The 10,118-nt window shown below is 38.2% G+C and overlaps 1 protein-coding gene across 4 annotated transcripts in view; it reads left to right on the plus strand.

Annotated features, from left to right (window-relative positions):
* thrap3a (thyroid hormone receptor associated protein 3a) overlaps positions 1–9,514 on the plus strand; it is a 41,860-nt gene extending 32,346 nt beyond the window's left edge. For 2 of the 4 annotated variants that reach the window (XM_059568214.1, XM_059568216.1), the window contains exons 3-11: positions 3,235–4,047; positions 5,025–5,750; positions 5,876–6,045; positions 6,258–6,369; positions 6,504–6,588; positions 7,344–7,531; positions 8,387–8,558; positions 8,638–8,775; positions 8,900–9,514. In XM_059568214.1, the coding sequence (XP_059424197.1) occupies positions 3,235–4,047; positions 5,025–5,750; positions 5,876–6,045; positions 6,258–6,369; positions 6,504–6,588; positions 7,344–7,531; positions 8,387–8,558; positions 8,638–8,775; positions 8,900–9,121 (2,626 nt within the window). In that variant the 3' untranslated portion in view covers positions 9,122–9,514. Of the gene's footprint in view, positions 1–1,882; positions 2,024–3,234; positions 4,048–5,024; positions 5,751–5,875; positions 6,046–6,257; positions 6,370–6,503; positions 6,589–7,343; positions 7,532–8,386; positions 8,559–8,637; positions 8,776–8,899 lie in introns of those variants that run through there. The other 2 variants (XM_059568217.1, XM_059568215.1) reach the window with 2 other exon arrangements.
* The last annotated feature ends 604 nt before the right edge of the window (positions 9,515–10,118 follow it).

Consider the following 10,118-nt stretch of genomic DNA (forward strand, 5'->3'; position numbering starts at 1 on the left):
GCAGCATACAAAGCAGGTGTATGCAGATGTTGGATGAAGGGGTTGGTTTCAATTATTAACTTCAGTTTTGAGTCAGACTATGTACTTTCAAGTTCCTCTCCTCACTTTCAGTGACGTGTTGTGGATATACATACATAACAGAATGAATAGGAAAGAAGGGATGTGTTGTAAAATCATTTCTAAGAGCAAAAAAAAACAAATTAAATGATCAGAAATCATTTCCATTTTCCTGACTACTAGGTCATTCATACAGATTCATTTAGCCTCTTTTGCTGTCTTCCAATCAGGCCCACGTGGAATTAGCTCACAATTCTTTATAAATAAACCCAGAATTGCAAGAAGAATGATTCCATTTGGATCTACTTATAATTTTGTGCAAAATTCATTCTGACCATACAACAAAGTACAAATCTAAACACAATAAGGCCACTGTGCCTTGACAGATGTGCTTAAGGATTGAGTGGGTTGGCAAACTCTTAACTTCTCACTTTGTTCGTAAACACACTATGGAACTCCATTGTAAACATGTGACTCATGCTCGGCTTCCCCTCCATGTCTCGTTTTAAATTAAAATCAATATCCCAGTCTCAGCCATCCAGCCACAGATGCCAGGCCAAAGTTATGTAAGGTACACCTCCGTACATAAATAAAAGCCTGTGCTTTTATACTTTGACTTCCTCACTTGTTGAAAAGGGGCTGCTCAGTCAATGTGATTTTACTTTCCATGTGTTCGTCAGCATTGTATAAAGTCTGATATTTGGGAAGGGCTGTGGCATTGGAAAGGCTCACCACACTTTCTTATTTCCCATGCTAAAATTGTACTTCCCTGCACATTCTCATAGGATTGCTGGTTCTGTGCTTACAACACGGTGGAGCCCGTTAGGTAGCCAAATGTAAATTGCCCCTGCCAAAAAACTGCTGCTCTGTATTAGACAAAAACGGATACGTATTTGTGGTACTCTGGTTTTTTGTTTTAAATATTTTTGAGGATGCATGATTTTTTTTCCATAAGCATGGATCCCTTTTCCTGTGTGGTTGACAGTATACTGTGAAGCCAGTTGGAGAGATGTACAATGTCAATTTTTCATGCAAATGGAATCCGTTGAGGGCAAAATCTGATGTCCCTTATTTGTGAGCCTGGCTTCTCACTGCTGACCACAGTTTCAGAGAGATTCTGCAGCTGGAAAAAAGCTTGATGCATGCATCTCATAAGAATGAAGCATAGCTGTATGGTTTTGAATGAAGTCAAACTGTCATAAGGTCATAAGTGGATGAAAATGCATACATTTCCAAATTATATTTTTTCAAGTGCTATTGCAGTTAAAGTTTTCAAGCTTTAAAAAGACGTAAAACTCTATTAGTTGCCAATATGACTTTCGCACAGAGATTACAGGTCTTCTGAAGTCTTATGATGGCTTTGTGTGACAAAAAGACCAAAAATTATTTCATTCTGAATTCTCTTGTGAGATGTGAGCTACAGTATCAAGATTTTCAGTCAGTAATGACTTAAATTTGGCCAGTATCTCATATATGACTTTAGAAGACATGCCCTTCAGTGTATGTGTCATATGGATGACTTTTATGTTGCTTTTGTACCATTCAATTGTAATTTCAGGGAAAAGTGCAACCAATTAAACAATAAAAAAGCTGCTTTTGTGCTTCCCAGAAGACAGAAAATTATATAAGTTCGAAATTACATGAGAGTGTCTAAATAATTACTTAAATCAATTTAACTTAACTAGTGGATGAATAGCTTTTCAAATAAGAGAGCTGTTGTAATCGTTCCCTTCAGTTGAAGTCTGCTCTCTGTGCAAAGCTTATGTGTTGTAAATGGTAGGCTGAGAACCTCCTCTTTGCTTCATAGAAAAGAGAGTCGAAATCTTTCCCATATGACCCATGTGACTGACTCTTTCCATCTGCGCTCACTAGAGGAAATGCAAAGTCCCTCTTGCTCACTCTGAGAGTATCATGTTGCTCTGTGCACTACCTTCTTACTTTGTATTCCAATGAAAAAGCGCATTAGGTGAGTACAAAACCAGGCAAAACTGTAGATTATTATTGTTAATGTTATTATGTATGTTTGTAGTTGTCCGTTGGATTCTATCAGCTGCAGGATGCTTCAGTTGGATAATCATTTACAATACCGTTACACTTTTCAAATGACAAAAAAAAATTCCACTGTACTAGAATGACAGGTTTTAATACAGTCGTCTGTCATTTTTTTGTCTGACACAGTTGACGTGTGCACAATGTTGAAATGTTTCAGTGTCTGTTCATTTTCCAATGAGATTATATTCTAGAAATGATGCATATTGAATATTCTAAAGATCAGGGTGCGATGCACAAGTTGTTTAGTTGATTTTTAGTGTTTGTGATGTGTTAAGGCATGCCGAAATGGTCTGCTTTACAGAGACCAGGACTACTTTAGATAAGTACTTTAGATACTTACTTCATAGATAGAACAACAGGGCCATCGTGTGGCTAAAGTTGACCTTGCACCCAGAGCTTTGATTTGTAATCGGTCATAGAGGCAATGAATAATTCTGTGAAATAGTATTAGACTAATTATTGATCTTAAATAGGCAAAACAGCTGAATTCTCAATTATAGAATATATTTATACAGTTTTACGCTAATATACATTGGCCTTTTTGCTTTAGAAATTAATGTTATCAGTTATTAAAAGGATTGTTAACCTTTTATTATTGTTGTTGTTCATTTAATAACATTCATTTATTACTATTATTATTATGCATTCTTATAATATAGTCTTTTTCATGCAACTACTGGGCTTTCTAGCTCCAAAAAAAAATAAAAACACTATAAAAGCATTATAGAAAATTGTTATTTGTGTGAGGAAGTGGCCCAAAGTCATGATTTACCGTTATTTTGAAAAAATGACCTAAATTATTTAGTAGGGCATCAATAAAACAAATGTCATTTGTTCTCAAGTGTCTCATAACCAAATTTCTTGACATTATAACCAAATTATATTTGAATGAAATTTGATTTGAAGGTGATTCTTCAGTGGAGGTGAGGATTAGTAGTGAAAATCTTTGGTCTGTTGTTGTCACGCAGAGGTATCTTGAGGCTACTTTTATGTTTTTTTTTTTTTTTTTTTTTTTTTAAGTAAAACAATTTTTTTTTTATCTTTTGTTATAGTATATGTAATGTCTCTTTGTGTCATTTTCTACATCCTGACTTGGTTCTTCTTTTGGTCATCTTCAAACCCTAGGTCTCGCTCTCGGTCAAGATCTCATTCTCCACCCCACAACCGGGAGAGGAACCAAACACGGGAGTACCAGAACCAACGGGAGTTTCGAGGCAATCAAAGAGGCTTCCGGAGGCCATATTACTTCCGGGGCAGAGGTCAGGGCTTTTTCCGTGGCCGCTTTCAGCGTGGTGGAAGGGGTGGATATAATAACTACAGACCCAAAAACTGGCAGAACTTCCGGCAGCACTATCAGCAGCAACAGCAGCAGTACCACCCCAACAGCCCCAAGAGGGGCCGCTCGCGTTCTCCCAAGAAGCAGTCAAAAAGTCCTCAGTCCCGCAGTCATTCCCGCCGCTCTGACAGGTCGTCTTCAGGGAGATCGCCACAGTCACACCATTCTTCGTCCTCCAGCGCTGGGTCTGCCAAACGCAATTGCAAAGATGTCAGAGAGGACATCTCTGTGCCCGAAGAAACCCGAGGAGGAGGAGATGGGGCTCTGGCAGAACAGGTGGGAGGCTCTCCAGTGGCCAAAGGGAACTCTGATGGAGACAGGGCTGTGGAGGACTGTCAGGTTTTGAGGAACCATGACACTAGTCCTAAAAAGACAAGTCCACAGGTTTGCTCCACTGTCACTAATGACCAACCGATGGACTCTGCAACCAGCGAGACAAGTCCTGCTCATGATGCTCCTAATAAAGGTGCCACCACCTGGCAAAGCTCAAACACCAGCCCCATAAAGAAAAGCCTTACACCAGTTTTCAATGGTTTTGGGCTCTTTACAAATATTGACCAACAGACAGACGATACAATTGCTATCTCCGCTGCGTTTTTGAAGTAAGTTTGCTTTTATTTTACTGAAAAACTGGTCAATATGGACACATCCTACAAGTTTGGAATAATAGAAGTCTCTAAGGCTCACCAAGGCTGCATTTATTTGATTAAAAAATACAGTAATATTATGAAATATTATTACAATTTAATGTAATTCTTTTCTATTTAAAAATACTTCAAAATGTATCTTACTTCGGTGAATGCGGTTGAATTTTCAGAATTTTTACCTATTATTCCAGTCTTCAGTATAACATGATAATTTAGAAATCATTCTAATACTAATATGCTGATTTGGTGCTCAGAAAACATTTCCTGCTATTGTCAATGACACACAGATTGATCAAAAGTGACAACATTATTACAAATGACATTAGACATAATGACTAATAATAGATTCATTTGTCTTGGACATACTGTGTTTTAGGCCTTTCAGGTGAATTAATTGACAGATGTTTCAATGGATTATATGCAATTGAAATTTGCTTTCTATTTTCTTTTTCTTTTTTGATTTTATTTTAGTCAGTCTAAGAGTGGAAATAACACAATAAATCCTGTGTGTGTGTGCCAGACAAAAAGTAATATTGCACAGTTGGTTTTGCGATCTGCCCTTCAAATGCATCAACAGAGCTGTTGGAAGAAAGAACCAACACACACAAAGAGCTAGATATGCCTTGTTTACAAATGTCAGCACACAGTCTGTAATTTAGATGTTCTAAAAAGTTCTAAAAGGTTCATATTTGAACTTTGCAAATGGATGAAGTGACATTTCCCCAGCCTCACACACACTTGTTTACCTGTTTCACGGTGGAAACCAATCATTTGTGCATGGTAAAATGAACAAATCCATTACAGTTTACGAATAGTTCTGTCAATTTGACTTGGTGCAGAAGTCCTGGGTCACGTCAAACTGACAACAGCTGCGTCTGAGCACGTTACTGAAAATAATAATAAACTGAACATTTCTTTCTCTCATTGACTAGATTTCTGGAGGAGCAAAATCTTAAAAAACTGTCCGCTACATGGGACGACACCATGCATAAAGGGAAAAGTAATGGAGATATAGTATGTGATAAAGAAAACGGAGAAATGTTTGAAAAGGGCATTGAGTTGTCTCGCATTGCAGATCACGACAACGCAGAAGAGAAGGAGAAATCCAAATCTGCCAAGAGTGGTGATGGTAACAAGATATCTATAAGCTCCACTAAAAGGGGTTCACGAAACCGCCCGACACTTCTGTGCAAGGATGACGAGGACGATGATGAAGAGATGGAGATGTCTGATAGGGTGAAGGATATGGGAAACGATCCCTCCAAAAGCAAAAGCAAAGTCACGGTGTCCGCTCGTGAAATGTTCGAGAATCGTGTAAGGAGGATGCAGGACATGGCGTGGGATGATGAGCTGGAAGCTCTCCTGCTCTGCCATAAACAGGAAAGAGCAGCGAATTTACTAGCTGCTCTATCAAAGAGAGAACAGCTCAGTGGCATGTTTAAGGATCCCTCACCTGAAAAGCTCTCTAATGTAAAACGAAAGGAGAAAACCACACTAAGTTCCTCTTCTAAACCCACACTGCTGCACAGGAGGAGCTCTGAGAACCGTGAGCAAGAGATGTTTGTGGTTATGAATGAGGAATCCCCACCGAGAGCTTCGGTGAAAAGAGGAAGTGAATTCAGCGTGAGGATGGATTCTCTAAGTGATGACCTTGCAAGGTAAATGATTTCGGTTTCCCTCCAAGATATCACCAAGGACCTTTTGCTTCTACTTGCAGTTTTACTAAACTTTGTGCATATGACTGCTTCTGACTATCAGATATGTCTTTTGCTGTATTTGACAGGACGTCTGTTTTGAGCAGTGAAAGAAGGAATCTTCTAGATTTACTGGATCTTGATAAGAAGGATTTGGAGTTTCAGTCTGTCCTTCAGCATCTTCGGGCTCAGCAGTCACCCAAAAGCCCATCTGAGCTGTTTGCCCAACACATAGTTTCAATTGTCCATCACATTAAAGGTGACTGTAACTGATGACTGAGGTCTTTTGCAGTCAAGGTTCTGAGCTGTATTCATTTAATAAATATTTTTTAGTTTTTTGTTTCGTTTTGTATATTCAGGATTTATTACTTGATGAAATTCTTTATTAATTTATTATATTTAAAAAATATTTATATTACTAGTTCATAATTTAATAAAAAAAATAACAATTATGTTTTTGTCCACCCACAGCTCAATATTTTCCTTCTTCTGGATTGACTCTAAATGACCGATTTGCAATGTACCAGAGACGAGCTGCTGAGAAAGAATTCATGAAGCAGAGAAAGAGTCCAGAGATACACAGGTACAAAAATTCAGAGACAACTTCCCAGGCTGCTTTCTCACGCACGTACTAGTAATTTATCTGTTTTGTCAATTCCTAAGGCTATAAGAAAGGAGGATTGACATTTATCAAAATATTCTTTTTTTTTTTCAAAGGAGAATTGATGTTTCTCCCAGTGCTTTTAAGAGGCACTCTCTTCTGTTTGATGAGATGAAAAGCTCCATGGAAAACAGCTTCAAGGTGACCGAAAATTTTGAAATATGAAGTATTTTGGAAAAAAAGAATGCTGCTCGAGTGATCCAGCCAGAGCATTCTTAGGCTTCCTTCTCTCTCTAAACTCTGTTTCTGACGAGAGAGGCATAAAAGTCCAAATGTGAGATGCAAAAAGAGGTGCATTCAGGTTGTTGTGTTGTAAATGCCCCCTCAACGTTTGATGGTAACCTTTTACTATGGGTACAAGCCTTCCTAAGAGGCAAGAAATCAGGGGTCAGAAATGGAAGTGACCAGTTGTTCCCATGTCAAATCCATTCAAAGGACTCTAAACAAAAGTCATAGTAAGTATTCCTCTTCAAAGCCTGCAACGAACAAGTGAGGTGTTTAGGCCAAGTACAAACAAAATACTTTCATGAGCACCAATGAAAGTATATCTACTGTGATCCTGTAATGTTGCCTCCTGTACTACAGTATTTTGTTTTGTTGAATGTCTTTTTTTATTTTGGTGAGCAAGTAAGAGCAAATCCAGTTGTTTCCATTGTGGCCTGTTGCCATTTCTGAGAAATACTGTTTAATTAGCCTGTTGAAAGACTGTGTGAAGCCAAAATGCCACTTAAAATGATATTAGAAAAGGTCTCTTCCTCTCATCCATCTGCATGGTTGTTTTAATTCAGCTGTTGCCATGTTTTTCGTTTTGGTCCCGCCCCATGCAATACTACATGAAGCTCCTGGAACGCTGCTAACCCTCATCTGGCCAAAATATCTCTTTCTCCTCACCACAGGTCGATGGTAAAAATTCTAAAGGTGATTCAGTGGACCTTCGGCTGGATATTGAGCGCAGAAAGAAATACTTGAGTGGGGAGAGAGAGCACAGAGAGGAAGAATATGGAGGAAGAGTACCGAGGGATTCTCCAGATCCGAGCAAGGAAATATCCACTGAGAAAAACTCAAAGAACCACAAAAAAATGAAGTAAGCTGCTGTATAGGCATGTGAGAGTGATCTTGAATAAAGAGGTTCTGCCCTGAGTTGTTCAGTTGCAAGAAGGACTTAAACGGCTGAAGCTGCTGCCATTTTGGTGACTTAGGTGACAAAAATAATAAGCTGACAGTTGTATTTTTGTTTGGGTTCTCAAGTTTATTTTGGGGTATTTTGATCAACCAATAAAAAAAATGGCACTTTCAGATATAATTTTACTTGCCTCAATATTAAAAGAACGGTTGAGTCAAGTAAAGATTAAGCAAGATGAAACCATCAAGAAGTCCATCTTGAGCCTCTTAAAGAGGCCTTAAAACATTTATAAAAAGGCCTTGAAATGCGTTCACACTCACAGCAGTCTGCAGCGATAAAAAAATGAGAGTTGGTGATGTGAGGCAGCATAAATGACAGAAATCGTTGGCAGTGCGAATGCTGAGCAGAGTTGAATATTATTCAGATGAGCTGCAATACGATGCAACGTCTTCCAGTGGGAGTGGAGCTTACATGATATTAACCTCCTGATACCGTCAGGTTTGAATGCCTGCTTGTGCCCAATAGTACAGCCACTTGGTCACCTTCAGCTATTAAATCACTGTCAGTGTGAACGCACCTTTTTCTCTTTCTGGTCAGCTGGATATATGGAATATGTTGGATAAAAGCTGACAAGTGTTTAAAAAATGTCCTGATTTTCTTCTGGTGAAGATTCATTTATAGTTGGTGGAGAAGCAAATAACCTGATAAAGTCAAGAACAATAAAAGTTGTTACCTTTGATCCAGTTGATTTTAGAATTTTTTAGAACTGTTAACATTCATGAACAATGTCCGAATCTAATGTTATTTCATTCCTAGGAAAAGCAAGAAGAAACGTGAGCATTCTGAGTCACCTTCCTCATCTTCATCGTCTTCCTTTGTTTACCATGAAGAAGACACTGAGATCAAGGCAGAAAGTTTCTCCAAAATACAACAGGGACTTAGAGAGTATGGAGAGCCTGCAGAAAGAGGACGGGCACGAGGAGGCTTTGTAAGTTTTGAGTGTATGGAATACCTAAGATGTTTATTTATTGCTGTGGTACTTAAGGTTGCCATTTGCTGTTTCTTAGCAGCTTCGAATACGCGGTAGAAGTTGGAACCGAGGAAATTTCCATGGAAGCAGTAATGGTGATTCAAAGATGAACATGTCAGCAAAGAATGACGACTGGGATCAAGAATACACTCCCAAGAGCAAGAAATACTTCCTAGTATGTTGTGATCTTTGTAACACCCATTCTGCTTTACCTAGCTATTGGAGTTTCTAATGGAAAAAAATAGTCCCAACTACAACTATATACTAGATTCTTGGTAAGTCTGTATTTATCTTTGCAGCACAGTAAAAGAGATGGAGAAGCTGAGAAGATGATGATGGACACACGAGAACGTGGTCGCGGAAATGCTCTTCGCGCAAAGGGACGTTTCATCCTCCGGAGGGCCACAAATACCAACACAACCAATTATACGAGCCCTAAATGGGCCCATGATAAATTCCAGACCACTGATGATGATGATGAGGGCGAACAGCAAAGAGAAGATGAAAAGCAGGACCAGTGAGAACAGAGCAGTAACGATGTTAAGATCCCTCATCATGTTTTAAACCCTGGGATAAGACTTGTCAGCCTTCACACTTTCAAGAATGGATATAATATTCACATCTATGCATCTAAAACTTTTTAATAGGAAAGAGGCTTCTTTTATTGTATTGCTTTGATTTCCTATTTTCGTGAGGATGCTTTTTGTCAGCTTGGTCTTGTTTTGTGCTCTCTGTGTATTTTTTTTTTTTACATGCAAACTCTCATAGTTCATAGAAAAATTCATATTATGGAGTTCAAGCAAAGTTATTTAGAGGCATATTCATCTAATTATGGCAGACACTGTTAAAGGCAACTTATTTTCAAACCTTAAATCTCTGGAGGAATTAGCACTCCATCTCAAAACCGAGACTTTTTTTTTTTTTTTACTGATAGCTTTGTCTATGGATAGTAAGAAATTGCATTTTTTATTTGTGTGTGAATTTTGATTGCTTTATGAAATACAGTACAATTCAACATAATACGACACATATGTAGTTTATTGGCCACACTGCTTCATAGATGTTGATTTCAGGCATCCAAAAGCTCATTTTATTTGACCACTAGTTCAATGGTTAGGTGCCTGTTGATACACCATAGTGCCTGAAGTGTAGAATAGCAGTATAGAACTATGGCTGGTTATGTACTCATTATTGCTGTTGAAAAAAAAGGATGTACATATTAATGTTTTGTGGACTGTTTTTTTGAAACTTTTTGAGACCCTTGTGTGTCTACCTATAGAAAGGAAGATCATGACTTAATAACTTATTAATATGAATGACCCGTAATGTCTCGCTATGGGACCAAACTACAGCAGGTAGACATTCATGTCCCAGTCAATGACATGTGGGGGAAAAAGATTTACATTTATCCAACTGCTAGTCAAAGATGTAAACTTTGAAACTGGACAAACAGTCTATAGATAAAGTTAAATGTACATGCACTTACAAATGTTTTAAAGACTGTTCAATTTTTGATTT

The sequence above is a fragment of the Carassius carassius genome, chromosome 15 (assembly GCF_963082965.1).
Source record: "Carassius carassius chromosome 15, fCarCar2.1, whole genome shotgun sequence".
Classification (NCBI taxonomy): Eukaryota; Metazoa; Chordata; class Actinopteri; order Cypriniformes; family Cyprinidae; genus Carassius; species Carassius carassius.